The 23,995-nt window shown below is 33.1% G+C and overlaps 6 protein-coding genes across 6 annotated transcripts; 3 read left to right on the plus strand and 3 right to left on the minus strand.

Annotated features, from left to right (window-relative positions):
• Positions 1-298: 298 nt before the first annotated feature.
• Positions 299-7,558, plus strand: TRIADDRAFT_32548 (uncharacterized protein; the record flags this gene model as incomplete). Its single annotated transcript, XM_002117397.1, has 33 exons — positions 299-442; positions 1,207-1,300; positions 1,410-1,480; positions 1,608-1,775; positions 1,861-1,899; positions 2,001-2,069; positions 2,197-2,235; positions 2,333-2,459; positions 2,649-2,722; positions 2,889-3,008; positions 3,105-3,251; positions 3,389-3,508; positions 3,591-3,643; positions 3,718-3,775; positions 3,858-3,996; positions 4,061-4,169; positions 4,247-4,289; positions 4,360-4,452; positions 4,578-4,651; positions 4,750-4,814; positions 4,863-4,975; positions 5,076-5,229; positions 5,322-5,383; positions 5,454-5,542; positions 5,646-5,898; positions 6,100-6,258; positions 6,342-6,431; positions 6,585-6,633; positions 6,721-6,875; positions 6,956-7,006; positions 7,120-7,167; positions 7,240-7,367; positions 7,450-7,558. Coding segments are annotated over 33 exons (3,306 nt in total), but the record flags the coding sequence as incomplete, so codon positions are not given.
• A 1,984-nt stretch (positions 7,559-9,542) lies between these two features.
• TRIADDRAFT_61497 (uncharacterized protein) lies at positions 9,543-10,880 on the plus strand (the record flags this gene model as incomplete). The annotated part of the gene is made up of 4 exons (XM_002117398.1): positions 9,543-9,584; positions 9,666-9,705; positions 10,543-10,649; positions 10,749-10,880. 4 exons carry the CDS (start codon positions 9,543-9,545, stop codon positions 10,878-10,880), a joined length of 321 nt encoding a protein of 106 aa, XP_002117434.1.
• Positions 10,881-12,553: 1,673 nt separating this feature from the next.
• Positions 12,554-13,554, minus strand: TRIADDRAFT_8060 (uncharacterized protein; the record flags this gene model as incomplete). Its single annotated transcript, XM_002117453.1, has 5 exons — positions 12,554-12,670; positions 12,998-13,054; positions 13,171-13,237; positions 13,328-13,404; positions 13,477-13,554. Coding segments are annotated over 5 exons (396 nt in total), but the record flags the coding sequence as incomplete, so codon positions are not given.
• A 1,489-nt stretch (positions 13,555-15,043) lies between these two features.
• On the plus strand, positions 15,044-16,828 carry TRIADDRAFT_32525 (uncharacterized protein; the record flags this gene model as incomplete). The annotated part of the gene is made up of 7 exons (XM_002117399.1): positions 15,044-15,147; positions 15,252-15,383; positions 15,472-15,516; positions 15,891-16,057; positions 16,136-16,224; positions 16,304-16,411; positions 16,736-16,828. The coding sequence occupies 7 exons, from the start codon at positions 15,044-15,046 to the stop codon at positions 16,826-16,828; spliced, it is 738 nt and encodes a 245-aa protein (XP_002117435.1).
• An 89-nt stretch (positions 16,829-16,917) lies between these two features.
• Positions 16,918-18,847, minus strand: TRIADDRAFT_61500 (uncharacterized protein; the record flags this gene model as incomplete). Its single annotated transcript, XM_002117454.1, has 5 exons — positions 16,918-17,191; positions 17,280-17,323; positions 17,414-17,675; positions 17,913-18,244; positions 18,404-18,847. The coding sequence occupies 5 exons, from the start codon at positions 18,845-18,847 to the stop codon at positions 16,918-16,920; spliced, it is 1,356 nt and encodes a 451-aa protein (XP_002117490.1).
• A 2,420-nt stretch (positions 18,848-21,267) lies between these two features.
• TRIADDRAFT_61501 (uncharacterized protein) lies at positions 21,268-22,317 on the minus strand (the record flags this gene model as incomplete). The annotated part of the gene is made up of 2 exons (XM_002117455.1): positions 21,268-22,145; positions 22,191-22,317. The coding sequence occupies 2 exons, from the start codon at positions 22,315-22,317 to the stop codon at positions 21,268-21,270; spliced, it is 1,005 nt and encodes a 334-aa protein (XP_002117491.1).
• Between the last annotated feature and the right edge of the window lie 1,678 nt (positions 22,318-23,995).

Consider the following 23,995-nt stretch of genomic DNA (forward strand, 5'->3'; position numbering starts at 1 on the left):
CAACTAGCAGTCAGTGAGTCACGCCTCGATTGCCTAGGCATGGCATAACAACCGTGGGTAAAAGAGGCTATTTCTATTACGCATGCGCAACACCCATCCAAGTTCAAGCAGTAGAATGACCATGGACGATCGCCAGCAGGTAAAAATGGAGGAAAATGATTTGAGTTCAAGATTGGAATAACATGCAAAAAATTGTCAATTTTATGACTATATTATATATTAAAGATGATTAAAATCAATGGAAGCATCCATATAGTGTAAAATCAAAGCAAAATTTAATTTTATTTGACCTTATTAGATTCTTCGAATTGAGGCCTTGTGCAAAGATTTATACGAATCGACTGATGCCACGCAAAGAAGTCAAGCACAAGAAGCCTTGGTAGCCATTTCCAATTCTGATAATTGCTTAACAGAATGCCAATTTCTGTTAGAACATAGTACAGTAAGTCATTCTATAAGGCATAAATTTATCATAATGGATTCATGATATGGATTGAATCGCCATCGATGGCCTATCAGTTTGGTTTTACTATTTTTATTAAAAAAAAAAACTATCAAGTTATTCTGCACAGTCTACTGTACGTTGACTAGACCACTCGCACAGTCATCAAAACGTTCAGTTATAACTAGGACTGTAAATCCTATACACAGATAGCATTCCCTTTTTACGAGCGAGAAATAACACCTAGTTCAACATTGCAAAGACATGGTAAAGAAAATGATGGCGTCGAAATGATGCTATAGTGGAAAAGAAAACGCCATGAAGATAATAATGAACAGGCGTCAAGTAGGGTCGATTCTTGCAGTAATACTGGTATCATGCTATATGATGACGACGTAATCGCGTTTGAATAGCCCTAGAATCGCTCTTTTCCTCCCTCCATCGACGAGCAGATGTTTTCGATCTTACCATTAAAATCATCATTTTACTCCATTTGACCATGGAAAATAACAAAATGGATCATCCTTATCTATCGTAGGATGATATTAATGATAATATCAACGCATTCCATGACCAAATCGAGCGTCCATTTTTACTTCATTTTATGATGGTTGTTATTTGCATGCTGCGACGAGAATCAATATTGATGACGCTGATGTAATCAACTGTTGTTTAGCGTCGACTGATTGGCATCAAATAATTAATCGATGGTGATGACTATTTTCAATTAATGGAGTTTATTTTTTTCTCTCTCTCTTCATTAGTCTCCCTATGCACAAATGTTTGCCTCGCAATCATTAATCAAGCTAATCTCACGAACGACATCATCGTTACCCTTAAATCATCGATTAGAAATGCGTAAGGATAAACAACATAGATTCAATGGATATATCAACATTACAATTCCTTTCTTATCCTATCTGCAGATGCTTTAAATACGTGTTGTTATTATTTTTGACTATTCTAGGTAATTACTTACTGAACTATCTGGCTACACGACTCAAATTGACCAATTTTGTAGCCCAAGCTTTAATGAAGGTATGATATTAGAATCACCTCTCTTACAATGAACAATGTTTATCATCAACGATAAAAATGAAATAACCCTGATAATACTATTTTGAAGCAGTATGTAATTTGTTTTTTTATCATCAACATCATCTAGTTATTAGCAAGAATTACCAAGTATAGTTGGTTTGAAATGCAAAAAGAACAATATGTCTTTCAAACTGTTGTAAATGATGTGATGAATAAATTCTTGCAAGGAAATTCTATCGATACGTGCGTTATTGGCATTCAGATTTTAACTAATTTAATTATAGAAATGAATCAGGTAAGAGTGGACTAGTTGCAACTTCACACGTTTATAATTATGTAGACCATAACGTCTACCATTGCCTTGAATTGGTTTTTTATAGGTTGCTGATCCATCCAGATCGTTTGCCAAACAACGAAAGGTAACATACATAACCAAAAACAATTTAAGTATTTTTTATGTCAAACAAGCCCCATTTTAAATCAGTACAAAAATGCATATTATCTTATCGAAAACATTTAGGTTGCAGCGTCCTTTCGTGATTCAGTACTATTAGATATGTTTAATGTCGCATGCTCATTCCTCAAACAGGTAACTTAATAATATTATATGAATTGAAAATATTATTATCAATAATATAAAATACTCTTTATGGGTAAACAACCTTGCACTAAACTAATATTTTTTGCGTTCATAACTTTATCATATCCAATTTTAGTTAACAAAGAAACCAGTAGATCAAAATAACCAAGAACAAGTAAGTCTTATCATTTTTCGAGATAATAGTAATCAATTATGCTTGAATATGGACTTGATGTAAATTTACTGTGGTCATCACTTTTTAAAATCTCTAGGTGACCTTAGTTAGCAGTCTATTACAGCTTACTGTGCAAGTATTATCCTTCGATTTTATCGGTTCATGTATAGATGAAGCATCCGATGACGTTAGCACCGTGCAAATACCAACATCATGGAGACAAGGTAAATTCTAAGATGAATTATTAACGTCCGTCAATAATTTCTTAATGTTAACAATAAGCATGCATCTAAAGTGATTGTTGTTCTCCTTTCTTAAACATTCTAAATTGCATTACTGTGTGCTCGTAAGAAGTATCACCATATTTCTTATAGTTTACTAACATAAAATAATAAATCTTGCTTTTTTTATAGCTTTCCTAGATGGTAGTCTACTGGATCTATTCTTCAACTTGTATGGAGTATTCAATTCATCACTAACTGCGTTGGTAAGTCTTCTCAAATAAGTTATGTATGTGATTAAAATCTGGATAAAAATCTCCAATAGTAGATGCTCTTGTAAATATTATTGTAGCAAAATTCTTGATTGAGCTAAAATTAGTAAGCTACATTGCTTAAAATTCAATATCACTAAGAGCGGTTGTTTACTAATAGTCACTATCATGCTTGGTCCATCTGGCTTCAGTGAGACGATCTTTATTTAATAACAATGAGCGACCTATTTACCTTAATTCACTTGTACAAGGAATTAGAAGCGTATTAGAAAAACCTCAGGTGAATATGAAGTCTATTTTGACAACATGGTACTACCAATTATAGCAAAATTGCCTAATGCCTAAGTTTTCATTACTCTAAATCTCTTACTGATAGTATCTTTCGGATCCAAGTTGTTATCACGAATTTTGCCGCCTATTGGCTCGATTAAAATCGAATTATCAACTCGGCGAATTAGTTAAAGTTGACAATTATAGCCTAGTTATTGATCTAATAGCCAAGTTTACGGTCACAAGTGTACAGGTCAGATATTGCACTATTAAAGAGCAATTATAAGATTGAAGTTTTTCCTTAGTAGCTTATCAGAATTTTTCATTCTGAGCCACTGATGTAACTACCCGTTTCTTATACTTACATGGACTTGACAACATTATTAGGAGGTTTGGCAATGCGCACCAAATAGTGTCCACTATTTGTTAGGATTATGGCAACGTTTTGTTGCTTCCTTACCCTACGTCAAATCGTCATCCCCACATCATCTTAATGAATATAGCCCTCAGGTAAAAGATCCTGTTGTACTGTAATTCTCAATAGTAATTCGAATTTTACAACCTAATCTAGAGGGTATTTTATTCCATGTAGATTACCAAAGCTTACGTTACATCACGGCTAGAGTCTGTACAACTCGTCATTAGGTAAATTACTGTTATTGCTCATTGGATACTATCTTTACCAGTAAATGTAAAACTGTAATTGTATATTTTAACAGAGATGGCTTAGAGGATCCTATGGAAGATTATCACGTATTAGAGCAGCAACTTGAACAGGTAAATTAATTTAAAGTTATTACAATAGTTATATACGAGTATGCAAATTATACTCTTATAATTGTCATTTGATATTATATAGCTTTCGACTATCGCTCGTTGTGATTACGACCAAACCTGCTCGTTAGTCATGTCTCTATTCGACCAGGCGGCATCATCCTATCAGGAATGTTTACAACAGCAATCTCAAAGAAGTGATGCAAGTTTCGTAGTTTACGAAGGTAATTAAGTCCAGGAATCTATTATTTTTAAAAATTTTCAGTGACTGTAGAATGGCTTTTTTAGGACAACTTGCTTGGTTGGTATGTATCATTGGGTCTGTAGTAGCTGGCAGAACACTTTTCTATATCGCGGAGGAAAGCGATATTCTTGATGGAGAATTGATTTGCCGGTAGTTTATTAGTTTCATTCATGACCTATTGTAGTATTACGTGAATTATATAACGTTATACCTTTTGTTTTGTTTAATAGTGTGTTACAGCTAATGAAGTTGCTAGAGGAAAGAAATCCTCAAGTAAGATAAATTGTTTTTATGTAGGGCTATATCAACATCTTGTTCTTGATTTATTACATTACCTTACTAGGTTTTAAGCGAAAAATTAGATCTCGCCATCTTGAGCTTCTTTGAACAATTTAGAAAGATTTACATTGGCGACCAAATGCAAAAAACCGCAAAGGTCTCTAAGACTCTTCGTATTGTACTAAAATTATTACTTAATTTTTTAGCATGATAGTCCGCTTAATTCACTTTGTATATCCAATATATGCTAAAAAAAGAATTACTTATGTCAAATTTATGCAGGTTTATAGCTGTATTGGCGAACGTCTGGGTCTTAAAGATGAATCAATGGTGTTAAGCATATTTATAAATAAAATGTAAGTATCCTTGCTTTTTTATAATCGTTATCTGATTTAGTATTGCTATTGAAGAAACGAGCAAGATCTATATATGATAAAAATCTTTTTCTTTTTAGCTTATCGAACCTAAAATATAAAAGTGAAAATGAATTGATTATGTTGCATACGCTGCAGCTGTTAAGTGATCTCTCGATGGGATATCCTGCAATACATACTTGATTTTTCTCAGATATGTCAATAATCCAACACTTGCTACTATTTTGCTTAACTGTTCTTAACTACAGCAGTGTTAGAAAAATTGTCAAATTAGAGTCAATTCAATTTGTTCTAAAGAATCATACAGTAAGTTATTAATACAATTTTGGAGATGGCAAGATAAATCATATCTAGCTCATATTCAAGCACATCACGAAACCAATTGTTGTATTTATAATCCCATCAGGAACAACATTTTCCGTTTCTTGGAATTCAGCCAAATATTACACTTAAAAATATGAGACATAGAACCTTATTTTACACTGCTATTGGTCGTTTCTTGATGGTAGATCTAGGAGAGGACGATGAATCGTTTGTACAATTCTTCATGCCTCTTACATGTAAGTACTGTTAATTGCTAAGGTAATTGTGATGAATTTCTTCAATTTTCTTCGACAGCATAACATCTACAAATTGAATGTCCTCTTCTTAGTAAAATTTGAACAATTCAAGAATCAAATAGCATCAACATCAGTTAATGAAGAGCAAGTCAAGGTTTTATAACTCTTATTAAATGCTATGTTGAATGCATATCACGTACTAAATGAATATATGCTCTTAATAGAGAACCATAATCGGTCTATGCCGTGACATAAGAGGCCTTGGTACAGCTTTTGTCAACAGATCATGTTACATGATGCTGTTCGATTGGTTGTATCTTTTCCATGTCCCTCAGACTACCAAATCAATAATAACCCAATTGTCATGCAATCTAATTACAGCGCATATTCGATATGTTCCTTAACTTGTTTAACAGATATCCCGCATATATGCCTGCTTTAATTCGAGCAGTGGAGTTATGGTATCATGATCCTAGTCTTACAACCCCGGTATTAAAGTTAGTGACTGAAATAGTCCAAAATCGATCTCAAAGATTACAATTTGAAGTATCTTCTCCAAATGGTGTCCTATTATTCCGGGAAGTTAGCAAAATAATTTGTACTTATGGTAAGTTTGCTACTTTGCTAATACTCTTAATTCTTTCAACCATTTTAATTCTATTGTTTGACGTTAGGTTCCAGAGTATTGTTACTTAATGATATACCGGAAAGACAAATATACGCAATGAAATATCCTTCCTTTCACAATAATAAAATCATCATTTTACACTAAAACATTTTCATTAGATGAAGTTATGTATTATGATCATTGCATTGAAATATTGTATAACAAGTTACAAATAAATTATATGTTCCTTGACGATGTATAAGCTTAAAGGCATTTCTATTTGCTTCAGCATGTTAAAAGCAGCTTTGAGCGGGAACTATGTTAATTTTGGTATATTTAGACTTTATGGCGATGATGCATTTGACAATGTATTAGGAATGTTCCTTAGGATGTTATTATCTATACCTTCTCAGGACTTACTGGTATGATATGAAATAGCCAATGATTTATGCATTACTGTATATTGAGAATTATGATTCTGATGCTGTTGCAAACTCACATTAAGGACTATCCTAAATTGGGGAAAGCCTATTATTCACTTATTGAAGCACTAGCACAAGATCATGCGTCTTATATCAATAATCTGGAGCCCAATGTAAGTCATAGTCTCAAATTTGAAATTGATAATTGTATAAATAATTATTTATTGTCAAAAATCCCATCCCAAAAATGCGATATTACTATTGTATTGTCATAGTGTTAAGTGATTGTCCTAATTGTCCATAATTAAAATTTTAATTCTCCATAGGTCTTACTCGTAATTTTATCTACCCTTTCGCAAGGATTTGTTGCACTTGGTACGCAATTACTATAACCAGTTTTTACGTAACATATCAGTCTTTGAATCATTTTTGCTAAGCTAACAGATCTTTTCGTTTATATAGATGTCAACATTTGTACCTTCTGCTGCTCTGCATTAGACCACTTATTAACTAATTTGTTTAAAGAAATCTCTAAAACTAAAAAATCAAATAATACATCTCAGGAGCAAAGTTCTTTACTTCGTGTATTAGAGCATAAATCAGAAGTACTTCAGCAGGTATACTATTTAGCAAAGTATTCAATTCGATTATGACTTACCCCAACTGATACAGAAAATTTATGTTAATATCCCTTTAGGTATTAGACACTATCTTAAATATAATTATGTTTGAAGATTGTAAAAATCAGGTAGGATTGCAATCAATATTCGTATAATTAATTAAAAAAGATCTTATTTTTTGTCTCGACTACCGGTAATAAACTACGCATGATGTTAATGGCTAACACTTTTCTTTTAATAGTGGACTATGTCGAGACCTCTGTTAGGATTAATTTTGTTGAATGAAAAGGTAACGATGAGAAAAATAATTAGCTGATTCAATTGTCAAGATATTTTAATTCGTCATCACTTTATCTTGTAGTACTTTTCCGAACTTACTGCCAACATCATTTCAAGTCAACATGTTAATAAGCAGGAAAAAATGTCTTCATGTTTTTCGAGTCTTATGGATGGAGTGGAATTTTCTTTATTTACAAAAAATAGAGAAAGGTAACTGTGCCATTGATTTATCTTGTATTAATAACAATCAAACTAGAATAGTCTGGATTTAATTTCTAACTTCATGTGATAGATTTGCACAGAATTTATCCGCATTTCGTCGAGATGTCCATACATTACTTGGTGCGTCTATTTCGCTTCAGCCTGATAATTCTACCACTGCTAATATGATGACTTCTTAATGTGGAAGATATTAGTGTCGACATTCTCAACGAATAACTTTAAGAGATTACTACTATCGGCAGTTTAGTAGTATTGCTTGATGTTTATGATTATTGAAACTATAAAAAGTTTTATTGATGACTATGTATTAAATTTTTTGTATAAGATGAGGAACTCTCATTGATGCTCTAATTCTAAATTCATGAATTACTTTTGTTGAAAATGCACCTCAAAGCTGGAATAGGTAACACTTTACATGCAAGTTGTTCGTTCTAAGTTTTCTGTTAGATAGGAATAGGTATTACCGTATTTCACATCAAAACATGGTAAATATTGAGTTGAACAGTTGCATAATGCGTACCTTATATTAATATTTGTTGAAGCATTTTTGATGCTATTTTCATATCTGTTTGCATATGTATGTTTCCTACCGATTAACCCGATGATGATATTACGAGTAAACAACCAGTTTGATAATTTATAGTTGATAAAATTTTGTACGACATTAGTCCGATTAAAAAATTTTGATAAATTCCTATTCCAGCTTCGATACTCTTTATCATTACCTGCTTTATGTACAAATAGTACTACATTCTATTCTGCCGTATTATCTCATTGTATATAACCTTTGATGTTTATCGAAATGTTACTTAGAGAATTTAATCCTGGTATTAAAGTATTTGGTGAGCTAACGTAGTCTACTCCTTTGATGCATGATGACTTTTCAGTTGTTGAAATTACATTTTATGAGCCTAAAATTAAAGTTACTCGTACGTATTTTAAAACATTCAGACTGTACTATTTACGTTCATGTTTTGGTGTAATACGAACTATTTTGCCTACCATCGTAATTGATTATCTGAAACATTAATAATAATTATAATAACAATAACAATACCAGACAAGTTAAATGCAATATTGATGGATGTAAGATAGAATGTGTGCGGCTTGTTGTGAGTACATTGCATGTAATTTACAAAATTTTTATTGTTAATATCAAAATAAAGTATTAGATGATCGGTATTTTCAAGGATTGTTATTAGTAGGAAAGGCGACAGATTCGGGCTGGTTAGTAATGGCCAGCAGGAATTTAATAATTATTTTGCAATGCTGTGTAATACTCTACTCTACTGAGAGTTTATCAATGCTCTAAAGTTATTTTCATTGGATACTTTTAGTGAGAGATGAGTATTTTTTCGAGTATTCTTATTGTACAACTAGTTTTAGTTTTCGTCTCTCGAGTCAATTGCAGTCACTTCACGACTACATCATTGGTTTTGGGATTTGACTAACCCTATAAGTATCATATATATTTTACAGTCCATTCTATATGGCGTTAACTTATAGCAAGTAGAAAAGGTCGCAAAGACTGTATTTACCTTATTTTACTAGTTCAATATTATATCACTGTCCATTATTAGTATGCACGTCATAGTGTAATGTACAGTGAGTGCTACTCATTTCGAGTGGGATTATACAGCGAAAAATATTGGTCTCTTACGGTAATCAAGCAATAAGAAGTAACAAAATAGAGCTTTGGTAGAAGAGGAATGTATCCAAAGAATACAATAAGATAGCAAGCGAGAGAAGAATCTGCTGAGCCATGGACAAAAATCCGGGGTTGGACTTGTAGTAGTCCATGTTCAATAATTCGTCATTTGTTATAGAGACGGGTGGACGGACAACCCGTGATATATCATGAAGTGGCCGTTGCTATATTGCTAAAGCGTCTAAGGGGTCATACTAGATATTAGCAGGTGTTTAAGTGCCGTAATAGGCTAATATTGGTAGAACATAAGAACATCTATAGTATACTATAGTTTAGTAAATTACCTGCGCAGAGCAGAATATCATTGTCGCGGCCAAATCAAGGGAATCGCTTAGCGACTGCTAGCTGTTCATCATTTATCACGACAATTAGCACTTTCAGCAGTAGCTTTCAATCTAAGAAGTGTTTACAAGGTGAAGGAAATCTAATTAGGAACAATCTCAAGAAAAAGAATCATGTCCGAAAATTTAATAGACCAATTGGAGGACAATCTTAAAGTAGAATTGCTATTCTTTTGTCTTCCTGCTACTTTTCATCTACTGATTTTTAATTAAAATTTTTGTTCTCTTTTTCTCAAGGATTGTGTAAACTGCATAGGTAAAAAATTAGGCGAAGAAGGTAAGCTACAGAATCTTATTGATAATCTTGCATGTGAACAGCAAGCATATTGCGGTTGTATGTACATTATATTGTACGATTATAATAGCTGGAGAGATAAATATGCAGCCTAAGCCACGGAAACCTACTGTGCACTGTTGTAGTTGATTTTATAATTTCATGTGACGATTCCTTTGCTGTAATAGAATTCCATTCAACAAGTAATAATCTTATATACAACTTGCTAACTGCCCTAAAGAATGAATACTTATCCAGAATAGTAAAATCATTCATACTAATTAACGATAGATGTAGACGGAGAGGCTAAAAGCATACATATGACTATTTTAATCTTAAATGGATTACGGACATCTTTAGCTTAGAATGCAGTCTTACTATTGACTTTGATCGACATCCATTTCCTACTTGTAGTCATGCAGCGCTACTATTTAAAACTTAAATGTTCAACATTTGTCAAATATTATTCTGTACTTACTGTAGTCAATACAGTATTAGCAAAAAAACGGATATGTATCTAGTATCTACAGTACTGTACTTGTCATGTAGGATGCGATTTATTTCGTCGATACAATACGGTATACTCTTATGCTTTTTTAAAAATAGCTTAGGCACAAACCACCTTCTTAATCTTTAGTCTTAGTATACAGCTAAAGAGGTATCCGTATTGATCTGTAACTATGGATTGCATAGAACTAGTATGTAAATCCTATTTCATTGCACTAATCGCACATCTAGCCACGAACTGCTACTGCACATCCTTCAGTTTTTGTGTAAACAACCAACGCCGTTGATGCAGAACGACCGTCATGCTAATATTGAATCTTTCTTAAACTTTAGATCTTAAAGTAGTGACCGATAAGTTCATAGAATGCTCACAACGAGTAGAAGACTACTTTCTTAAATATGGCATAACGCAGAATAAAGTCAAAAACATTACTTATGGCGTAAGTATCCTCAATGGCTTATCCCTATCAACTAACTATAGCACCTAGTTCGATCCTGCATTGATGGAACTAATTGATTATCTGTCTTTGCATTTTTAGGATGTAGCACAACTTAAAGATGAACTTGAGAGAAAGGAGTTACTACTGAAACGTAATTTAGATAAATTAACTGAATATCAGTCTACATTAGATCAGTTGCATCAACAAGATCTAACTAAATGGAAAGAATAGCCATAAAATACTGTTTCTTTATTTGAAATATCTTTTACAAATACATCTGTACGTAAATATATATATATAGTACAAATGTTCTTTAATATTTCTTGACTTGAAACTACGATGTTTCAATCGATTTTGTATTGATAACGCGTTGCATTTTTCTATTAATAATTATAATTAATATCATAGTATGATATTCTACATAAGGATTAATACATTAGAATCTAACATAAATCAGGTATTGATGATAGATTTATAGTACAAACGTAATTTTTTTCGGTACATGAGTTAAATAGCATGATTGCGAGCGTAAAAGTGTAACAAGAAAGGATTGTATATGACCGTACCAGAGTAAACATGTTCCTATAACTAATGTACAAAAAAGTTGTCAAGTCTAAAATTATACCATTACAATGATATCGTAACATTTAATATAATTAATTTTTAAAAAGTTATCTGCACATAAATTTAGCATTATGCAAGCAATTCCCAAATTTTCGTCCAAAACAAGGTTTACTTATCTTACTACGATTTTTCCTATTGTACAGCTGTACATTGTATTTGCTGTGACACAGCCCATGTTTTCAATGATTAATCAATCAATAAATCAGCATTAGTTTGCTACGGTAAATGTTTGTTTGTATAGTACAACTTACCACTGTTTGCTAGAAAACTATGAATATTTCAATATTTCAGGTAATCTTGTAACTTAGAGCTAAATTCTTCGTCAAATTGTGGCATATATTCAGAGATAGTATTAATGTCCTGCCGCTTTAATCTTCCTTCATCAGCTGTTGCAGTAACAAGTTGTCTCTGTCTAGATTGGCTTCGGGTGACAATACCATACTACAAAAAATAGAAACTATTACGGTATATATCTGCTACTATAGCTAAAATACAGCACTGTAAGTCATACTCTATACAGTACCTTAATCATTTAACATTTAACTATGGTGAATCAATATCTACCTGGCTTCCTACGCTCGTATTCGAAGAAACATCAGATTGTAGATTGTAGCTTAAGTCTAACTGACTTCGACTAGTTGAAATATCTTGCGAGGATATTTCTAGACTGGCATCGGAATCATCGTATCCTCTATTATCAACATTTCTAAATGCATCTTGTAACAGTGCTCTCTGCTCTCCATCTAATTGCGATAATTGGCCATTATCTGATTCTAATCGTTTACTAGCATCATACCCCTGAGTTTGGTAAACTTCACGGACAACATGATCAACATTATCCTGAGTTTGGTAAACTTCACGGACAACATGATCAACATTATCTCGAGTAACTATTTCTTGTTTGATCTCTGGCTGACCTAGTGTATTGTATAAAATTATTTCGCTGAATATATTATGCTATCATACATGAATGCATAAACCATTGCTCATATTTTATACTATTAATGATAGGAATAACAACTTTAATATATGTTTGTTAATACCTTGTTTATCTTGATTTGAGGACGTTACATTGGCCGATGCATTATTATCAACATTTGTACTTGGTGGTGGCAACTGCTGAACGTTGCGCGCTGCAACAATATTTTGTCCATTCTAAGCGTTACAAAGCGTTGCATACGAAAAAAGGAAAAAGATATCCTTAATACATTACAGTACAAGCATCGCAGTCCATACGTATTCATTGAAAAAGTTGTTTTGATAAAAATGTGCCAGTAGCTTACATTGAGAATACTTTGAACAAGTGTTCTAGCAGCCATAGTCACACCGTTTCTACTAACATCAAGTATTGAACTATATATCTTGTCTTTGTATTGTTTGATGAGTTCATCTATCTCCTGAAAATTGAAATTCAATAAGGTTATCAACGTAAGCGGGCCATCTACTCATAAACTGTTTATTGCCACACAAAATCTATCAAAATAAATGTAGTGCAATTCACTTGCATGTAGTCTGCTTATATAAGCTACGATTGAATTTAAGTTTTATCTTAACAGGTAACGTGTTTATGAAGTGGCAATTACTCTATTTCGTAGTACTGGCTGCTATTACCATTATACTGTTGGACGTAGAACATCATGAAATGTTCATTATTGTCTTACAGCTAAGTACAGTATTTATGATCTCATAAAGAGTCCTATTTAAGGATTATGAGGCGAACAAACCTCTTCATGGGCCATCAAATTAGGGTGAATGAACTTCCTATATAATATGCTCGTACCCTATACAATAGAAGAAATAAATTATATTGAATGGAAGATGTACGCCCAACTGTATTCTTGATTACGATTCCAAGTTGAGCCTATCGTAAGAATACCAGTCGTCATGGAACGCTTACATTTGTTGCCGGTAATAGCAGCCATAAGAAAAAGAGAATTTTGGCTTCTTGGTATAACGGAAACCACCTGAATTCAAGAATGGACAAGAATATAAAAATTTCTTTAATAGACTATCAACAGTAAATAGTAACAGCTATAAGCCTACAACCAAATTACCAGCCAATTAAAAGATCAGCTATCGTTTCAGCCACAGTGTAAAATGCGAAACTAATCCAGTACATCATCCATTTTACCTATGTATAACATGACAAGACTAACGTTAATACAGTACGCTGATCATTGTACTATCAATTAGCTTGACTTACATATTCACGTGGATTACGTGTCTTGACAGCTTTAAACGAGCGGTAAGCTGGATAGAGAACACCAGCTATAAGACTGATGAAAATTGTCGAGAAAAAGAAATTGAGAAAATTGCCTTTCCAACTAACTTCATTTTTGTTTACGTCTTCAAGGCCAAATCAAGAGTTTAGACAATAGGTCGACAGTACTGTTTTCGACACTAAAGAAGCATTTCCTAGTCACTGACTATAGAGCGTTGGAAAGTACTGTGACAGCTTATAGTATATCTGTCTACTAGCGCATGACATCATATTTGACGACGACAACCGTTCAAGAAAAAAATGACTCTCAAAGGACATTTATAAAATATAATATCAACAACGAACTAGTTGACTAATCCTAGTCCAACTTACATGATAAGCTTGGATAAAAATTGTGTAATCATAATCACATGAAACTTGCTAATTTCTTGGTTACTCTATGGAATAATATTGGGTTGGCGTAGCAAACTGATTGAAAAATTGAGTGGTAGAATAAGCCGTTAAGAAGGAAAACTTCCTTTTCTGAAAGGTGAAGGCGCCGGCGCAGTTGATGTCGTCAGTACAGTACAGTACAGTACTGTACAACGATCACACAGTGCAGTACCAGTACAGTACCATACAATGTGAAGTACTGTAGTTTACAGTGTAAGGTAGTGTACTGTACTGTACGATGGTACAGTACAATGTCAATCCCTGTGGTCAACCCCCCCCCAATGGTGTTGAATGTACTCCTAATCTCCTACTCACTTTAAGAAGGAGCTTATTGGAATGTGAGGACATTTATTGTCAATAATGAACCTTACAAACACATTTACTAAACTGAACAGTGCCTGTAAGTATAAAACATGGTAGAACAGATAGTAATAATGCTGATCTTTATTTTGACTCAAAAATCGGAAAAGAAAATAAAACGGTGACTGCAGTCGTCTGTAGTCCATGTGTTGAAATACACCCGGTGCTTCTTCATTCATAATGTAGAGTACACTACTGTACTGTATACCGCACCTAGGTGGCGCGTATTCTAGTCCGTCAAAACGGCCGAATTTAGAATATCTGTTGGACGTTGCGTAAATTCGTCTTGCACCAGTACTAAAAGTGCGTAAATTGACAAAATTTTTAAATATTTAATGATAGAAATTATCGGTGTGTAATAGTCAACATCTCAGTTGAGAGGGGGCAAGCAATGATCAAACAACCTTTGCTATACAATACTCGTATGGTCTACTGTACTGTACTTGCACAAAGGTAAAGCGGCTCCATACATTTACCCCTACTGTACTGTATACTCAGAGTATAGTATACTGTATTATTTTTAGGTTCTCCTGTAGACAGTATAGCCGTTTCTGCAGTGGCCATGAATTAATAAACTAAATTCTAAATTGAAAGTTAATGGTAGCAGTAAATCTCGAAAGCATAATAGCTGACTTTACCCGAAAAATGATACTTGTAGCCAAGTTGTAGCTACAGTATAGTAACAATATCTATTACTGAATGGTAGCCTTGTACTGTACAGTACTTCTAAATCGCCCTACTGTATTATTAGGATATCATGGCCAAGAGCAGATATGAATACGTCAAGCTATTCGAACAAGCTGATCAATGCTTGCGAAATTGCTGGATAGTTGTACGTCTTGATGGAAGATGCTTTCACAAGTAGGTCTGAAATCGATGCTACTCGACTGACAAGTACGAGCTTAGGCTTGCTACTACATATACAGGACACACTAAAAGGCTCTGTTATCTTGATTCTGACCCAGGTTCTCCTCCCAACACCGATTTAAGAAACCCAATGATGATCGAGCTCTCAATTTAATGAATCACTGTGGAAAAGCGGTCATGAAAGAATTCCCCGATATTATCTTGGGTTATGGCCAAAGTGATGAGTTTAGGTTAAAGGCATGATTCAATCCGTTATGTACAAATATGACTCTACGTATTAACGAATGATATACTCGTAAACCTTGATTCATTTAATAGCTTCATTTTCAAGAAAAGTTGTAACTTATTTGGTCGCCGAGCAAGGTAACTCCAAAATAAATTGCAAAGTCTACATTGCGTCTGTAACTGTTATGCATCATTTAATTTGTCGCATCAGTGAATCAACAATATGCCATATCTAAATGGGAATTAGCTTAATCGATATCCCCCAAAATAATACGATGTACAGTATTGCAATAGCCATAATACAATAATTATTTATTGTTATTATTATTATTATTATGCATCACCAGTCTATTGAAATTGTTACTTGCACTCAGTAATTAGAATCGCGCCCTGCTATTACTAGATATCGTAAAGTGAAACGTAAATTATGTTCCTGCCACTTTACCACTCACATATCCTTCAACATTAGTGCCCAATTCTTGCTTACTTTCTATTGCTTTCCATCATTTTAGCAAATTAATGACAAATGTTACGTCTCTATTCTCATCATCCTACGTCTTTTATTGGAAGAATTATTTTAACGACATTTTGCAATATCCTCCAACTTTTGATGGACGAGTGGTATTGTATCCTTCCGATAAAAATCTTCGAGATTACTTAAGTTGGAGACAGGCAGATTGTTAGTTTTTCTTAGTCGTCCATATCAATCCTTAAACATTAATACCATCTTAATCAATTTCAACCTCTCATCCTTTAGGCCATATTAACAATTTGTATAATACTTCCTTTTGGGCTCTTGTACAACAAGGACAATATTCATTACCTGATGCTGAGAAAAAACTATGTGTACGCAATACAGTATTTACTCTACAGTCAACAACGAACGAAACGGATTTATAAATTTATCCTGCTTAAAAATATTTAGGGAACGGATTCCGGCGATAAAAATGAACTATTATTTAGCCAATTTCAGATCAACTACGATAAAGAACCTGCAATATTTAGGAAGGGGTCAATTTTATTATGGAAGGAGGTCAGTTAATATGATTCAGGACTATACATTACAACTATCTATGGCATTCTTTATCTGTAAATCATAAAACACTAAATATACTATCAATACAATTTTCTTACGAGCTACATTCATTGTCCTGTATTTTATACTATTACGTATCGTCAGATCCGTATTACAGAGTTTAACATGATGTATCAAATTATATTACAAGATTTACAGTTAACCGAATGCAACAAATTTGCAACCTTAATATCGTTACTAACAATTTGCATAACATCTTAGATTGAAGAAAATATATTAAAGGAATGCAAAAGTAGCAATTCTGAAGATGCTGAGTATAAGAACGTTGTCCGCAAGAGAAAAGATGTAGTTGTAGAGCATGTAGACATAATTGGCGATAATTTTTGGACTGGAAATTCTCAATTATTATCATAATAAGTGCATTTGAACGTTTTGCATTAAAATAAAATAAAATATATGAATAGCAATCTTTTTACGGGTATGTCATTTATCATTCCTCGCACTTAAGATATTGACAACTTATTTTGCAATCTTACTGATAAATCGATCAATTCTGAATAAAAGGAATTATCATCGTCTTCCGCTATCAATTTTTTCCACTTCTCTACAGAGTTTTTCAATTTTGTAGATACATTGTCTTTGTCAAATTCTTCTTTACAATACGCTACTACTGTATTCATAGCAACTAATACTCTCTCCGTTGCGTCATAATCTGTAGTTTGCAGCAATATTGGCATAAATTTACACCACTTGCGCTCAATTAATTCGTCGAGTATTCTGCAATTAGAACAGTAAGATAATAAAAATTATGCTAAGTAGATGCCAATGACATAATCATTAGATCCTATACTAAATTTAGCTTCACCTTCCAGTTATTGAGATGTTATCTTCAGCTTGATAGTTAGTATGCTATAGTAATACGTAAAAAATAATTAAAACAAACAAAGATATAAATAGACGCAGTACAAATCATGAAATCTCATCCTGTAGACAACTTACATTCTCTTTTAAGAGATCAGATATGAGAGCAAGTGCTTTTATTCGGAGAACCTCAGTGCCACCCTCCAAAAATATTTTGGTTAACACTGTCATCCCACCCCGACGTAGAAATTCCATCTGTGCAGGAGGAAAATTTCTCAAAAGGGATGATAAAGCATAAAGCGATCTGCGGCGTATAATGAATTCCTCCTTTGCATCTATGCCGTTAAAAATAATTGGTAAAATTCCAAGATCCAGCATAATTCTTTGCACATCAAGGTTACTGTATGAAATGAGAAATATATGAGAAATTTAATTTTATTTAAAATTTTCAATTTGCATCAACAGTCCTATAACTACTATCTAGCGTCAATTTTCTTTTTAGCTTTTGAATGACTAGAGCAAGGGTTTGACAATTTTTAGACACAATAGATGAAATATTATGTTAAATGTTAAGGTACAGTTTGTGTTCGTATATACAAATTTGAATACTAATGAATTATTAGTTCATATGAAATACCTTTGAACAGCAGCTCCAATAATTTGAAAAGCAATGCTCTTTATATTTACATCAGTACCATTCAAATCATGGAGAATTAACTGATATCCCTTCATGGTATGAAAATCTTTAGCATTGTCAATCTGATGAACCAGATATTCAATACTTTCTAAAGCGGTCATTCGGTCATCCTTACTTGTACTTTTATCTTTGAGGGTGTCAATATTAGACTGTAAAACCTGAGCATCGGTTTTAATGTTTGCATGTAATTTGCCTAGATCATCTTTAATCTCTTCGATAGATTTGTAGCTTGTTTTTACTCTTTCTCTATCTTCATCACTGATTACAAATGTCTATAGTAGAAATTAATGTTCATATTTGTATCAATACATGTAATAAAATAATCAAAAGCCATATCTTCAATTTGATTCAAAATGAATTATCTACGCCTAAGCTACATTGTACATGTCATCCAATTGTAGGGAATTATCTTTTTTATCAAAAGCCTTTACCTCCCCCGCCTTATTGTCCTTTGGCATATTTTGTAAGAGTTGTTTTAGCTCTTTCTTCGTGTATGGAATGCCATTTTGAAAATTTGGCCCAGTTGTTTTCTCCTTTTCTTTGTTGGTACCATCTTCCATCAGTTTTGCCTCTTTCTTGCCTGTCGCTAAATTCATTCTAACATGTAGGCCAGCAGGGATAGCTTGACCTTCATACACAGTTTGCCATTCAGAAGTTGGTTGAAAAACATTCAGGTCGTCATAATCGATTTGGTTCAGTTTATCATGACTAGTTGCAGTAGAATCCTTATTTTCAACTTCAGAGTCCACTATAGCTATGGCTTGATTACCATGTTGGTCGTTCCCATGGCAAGATAAGGAGCCTATTAAAAGTGCGTAAAAAGATAGCAGTAACCAACGCATAACAGTGTTGGGATTTTGAAGTATTTTGACCATTTTCCCACGGATAAGACGAAGCCAACTACCTCTATGCAAATATAATGGATCAATCGATACCAGCCACAGGTTAGAGAATGCACAATATAGAAGTTAACGGTATACTACTTTAGTTTAGATATGAATTTGCCGGCTATACTTTGCTCTTAATTAATAACAGCGAATTTTCAATCAATGCAGTACAATGTCGAACAGTTACGACACTTCTGGGCGAACAGTACCAGGCTTTAACCAATCCAACTGTAAGATCACTATGTAATATTAACAGGTGGGAAATAAATTGCAGGATGCAGTCAGTAGCTACTTACTCGGTGCTTAAAGTTTGGAGGAGTCCACTTTCGCCACTTGATAATAACAAGATGAATTTGGTAACGTTTCCAATGCTTTCACTATTTATAGTCTCGCGTGAATGGTGTCAATTGCCTGTTTCCAGTGTTGCATCATAGTGTACTGTACAGTATTTCACTTACCCACTATACACAGTACAGTACCGTAAGCTTGACTTTGGTTACGTGGCGTATTTTCATTCATTAAAACTTGAAACACTGACTACAGTACTTTCCAGTGGAAAGTACTGTACACAATACTGTAGAAGAAGACCAGGACCGGATCGGATCGGGCCAGACCGGATCAGCTGACTTTTTCATTCATTCAATACTGTACTGTAGTAGAGACCCTCAGTATCTTCTTGTTTTCAATTTGGTTTTTGCAAGAAATTTTGTGCTGTTAACACTTTAATTGTGCTCTTTAACTAATTATTCTATACTAAGTTTGGTTCATACGGTAGTGTTAGAACTAGACCGGATATAGTAGGAGTTACATATTAACGCTTTAAAATAAAAGCATGGAACGCTACTGATGCCAATGGTATAATTTGAAACTCCTTGACATACTGTAAATCTGTAATTCATCGAGGCTGTTGAAATTTTGGTAATATTAGTAGCAGCAGTTTATCAAGTTCTCGTCAATTCAACTTCTTAGAATTAAATTTATTTGAAACAGATTCCTTGCTTTTATACTATACCGAATACAGTATGTATTTAGAAGCCTTAACATTGAAGACGTTTCCGGTCAAAACAATGCAACATAAGTCGGCTATATCCTGTCCAATGTACACTATACACTGTAACAGGCTGCTCAATTGCAAATGTGCAATACACAGTACCGGTGCAGACACATCTCAGACCGTACAGACCAGACTGCAGACTACGTAGAGCTAGCTCAGTACAATTTCAGCGGTATTTTTGCATGTAGAACAAGGAAATGTTTGGGCCTAGTAACTATGATCGACACTCATAATATGGAGGCCATTAAGGAGCAGAATCCTTGGTCGGGCATATCAAAAAATGCCAAATTAAGGACCCTGTTAAGGAGTGTTCAAACTTCAAACTTTTTATTATCTCCTTGAAGTTATTGTCGATTCGTAGTCACCTACTGTTTTTCGACGGCAGACAACGAATAGACGAGCCAGCATCGAAAAGCGCTCTAGTTTTAGCCTCAACAGAATCAATCAGATTCTGCCGAGATAAACCTAGTCCAATCCTTGGATTATATTGAATATTTAATAGTACTCACACTTTGACAATACAGTATTAAATTATTCATTTTTCGTCTTTAAAAATTGACAAATTAAACCATACGGTAATTATCCAATATGAAGTCCGTGAATTGAGATTTGATCTTATTGACTAGATTCAGCATAAAGATAACTTACGATTGAGCGCACTTATAAATTGCAATCCGTACCAAATATAAATGACTCACAGAACCATTATCGGCAACTCCATTTAATACAATAATCCATAACAACAATCTGACGATAATGTATTAATCGCTTTTCTTAGATAGATAGACACGAGGATATCGTTGTAAACATCAACTTCATAATATGCTAAACCTCGAATAGAACTGTTCGCATACGAGTACGTACATTATGATAATCCATAACAACAATCTGACGATACTGGATTAATGGCTATTCTTAGATAGACAGGAGGATATTGTTATAAACATTAACTTCATAACATGCTAAACCTCGAAAAGAACTGTTCGCATACCAGTATACACATTATATACAGTAATATACAGTACTGTATACGAGCTAGGCGTACAATTAATTTAATTTTAATAACACAAATACAGTAATGTTTTACATTTTTAACACCTTCAACATATCATGTAGTACACATTGTACCATATAGCACACTGTAAACGAAGCCAATACAGTAGATTGGGTCGTACACAATATCTCGATTAATTTAAATTTGATGGCAATATTTAAGAAACTGTCAACCATGCATAGTATAAAGCACTTGTGATAGTACGCAAGTTACACTTCCATCAATAAGTTTATACACGAAATTGATATGTGTTTTAAATTAATTAGCCAGCAGGTCAGTTTCCATGCCGCAATAGTACACTTAAATATATCTCTCACGAACGCTACATCGCCTAATACGATCATCACTAGCATCATTAATACGTTTTGGCAAACGCGTAGCACGTTTCGATAATTCCTGTAGTTTCTTTTTACTATCAGCAGTGAAATAGGCGTAAAGTAGCGGTATGATAGCAGGATAGAAAAACGCTATATAACGTGTTATTAATAACATATAATGCATAAAAGTGCTAATACGGTCATGTCCAAGTTGTTTAATGACAAGATAGACTGTGATATAAGGCAAGAAGAAGATTACAAATGTAATAAGCAAAATACTGAATTGCCTGTAAGCTTTTTTCCGACGCCATGATTGCTTTTGTTTCATAATATCACCATTTCGATTAATAAATACTCCCTTAGTATGAAATTGAATAATCAGCGTAAGGTGGCAATAAGTAAGCAATGAGACTATTAATGGCAGAGAAAACAAGGCCAAAAATAGGATAAAAACGTACACTTTCTCTTCCTGAGGACCATCATATTCTTGACACTTAGCATATAAAGCCGCTGTAGAAATTCTCTTAAATATCAGTACCACAGGCACAATACATACGGCTGACGATGCAATCCAAATTATAGAAATAAGAATGATAACCCTTTTTTTCGTAACATATTTCTTATATGAAAAAGGATTTAATATCGAGAAGTAACGATCTAAACTGATCAAGCATAAATGAATACAAATAATGACTGCAAAAGCTTGACCAAGAGGTGATAATATCCTGCATAAAATTGGAACTTGATACCAAAAGGGGTTAGCTCGACGAGGCAATATATACATCATGCTATATAATATTGATACAAAGCATGTACTATTTACAATTACTGTAGAATTTTTTTTATACCGTTCTTTCAATCCTACAACAATTAAATACGCAGAATTGGTTATAATTATTGTCACACCTACGGTGCACCACAGCAACATCTCGGTAACATTAACCTTTGGAGACACAATATTTGAGGAATTATTACAATTTGGAGATAATCCTGAGTAGATGCAAGGATGAGCTGAAATATTCCTCATTTCCATTCCAGTTGTGTTGATTAATTTCATTTAACCAAGAAAGGTTTGCCAAGAAACAAATAAATACTATCGCTCCTTATACTTAAAACACCGCATGAAATAACAACCGCTATCTTCACGCTTTTTTTTTATTTACAGTATTACTTCTCAAATTATAGAAGTAGGAATTTTTCATAAACAAAGAATAAATACAGTAACAAAAAGCTAAACTGCCTCTTTGATCAACTTACGAATACTTTGAAATGACACTCATCTGTAACTTCAATTTCTTAAGCAGGAATAGTATAACGAAGTAGAAGAGAATATAGAATTATCACCACTATCTGGTCTATCAGCGAAAAAGCATTCAACTTTTCAGAGACTAACGGCACTGGCTTTCGATATGTTCAATTATCGAGTATTCTGTTTCATAAATAATGATAGCAATCAGAAGGATAACTTATAAACTATAAAGAAGTATTTCGAAATCAACTTATCATCAACACTATGGTAACGGATTAATTAAAATTTAAGTTATGTCATTTAATATTAAAATAGACAGAATATAACCATGATGAAGCAGGAAAATCTTATCTACGATATAAAATCAAATGAATATGGTCCATCGTTATCCAATAGCATTGTATTTAAACTGGAGTATACTTATAATCGATCTCTTAAAACCAATCAATTGCGAGAATTAAAAGATTAGATTTTAAATTATTCATTATCAGATATAATGTTACATTATCGTGAATGGTATTAAAGTTAGTAGCTATACAAGCATAGTTTATTAAGGCCATGATAAACTTTTTAGCATTAGCAGTACTCATTCTTGAATTGTAATAAATTAAAGCTGTTACCTTTAGGTGCGAAATATCGGCGTTTAAGTTTTGTTGGAGGGATTTTAAAACATGCATATTATCATAACCATGATAATAACACTAATAAATTTAATTCCTTAAGATAATAACATGCTCTTTGAAATTAATTATGTAATAGAATCGAAAGCTGTGAAAAGAAACCAGCTGAAGTCCTTAAATTTAATAGATACTATTCAAATTATTATGTAATTGAATAGCCAGTTGTAGCTGTAACAAATTTTATAAAAATGTTTCATTCACTACATCATCTAAGACAATAAATATGCCGTATTACCACTCCATTGAGAAAAATATCCTCGAACTTTATCATGCCGTAATGGTATTATCTGTCAATTTTCCATAAGCTGATTGGCTTTATTTTATTACTCTTGGCATATTAATTAAAATTTGCAATAATCCCAGCTGTGAAGGGCATATTTACTAATATTTTAATTACATTTGTTCTTCTGTACAGACAATTTTGGCACTAATTTTACATTATTTACTTCTTAATTTAAAATATTAATATTCGCAAACTCATTACAATAATGTAATTATGGGAAAGATATATTATGTTTTATTTTATAAATTATCAGCTGAATATGATAAATAATATATGTTAATAGATTTAATAAAGAACCTGAATGGTTTTTACTAAATTTTAGCACAAACATTGCAGCAACTGTTAATTATTTAATCTCACTGAATAATATTGCATTTCATCTTTAATAGATCTAAATCTAGGATATCCTGTAATAGGTTAAAGCTTTTTTGCTCTACCAATATTAATACAGATATTAATAGAGGTTGATTGACACTAAAGCTAAATGCAAGACTAATGC

Source organism: Trichoplax adhaerens, genomic scaffold, assembly GCF_000150275.1.
Source record: "Trichoplax adhaerens TRIADscaffold_24 genomic scaffold, whole genome shotgun sequence".
NCBI classification, from domain to species: Eukaryota; Metazoa; Placozoa; class Uniplacotomia; order Trichoplacea; family Trichoplacidae; genus Trichoplax; species Trichoplax adhaerens.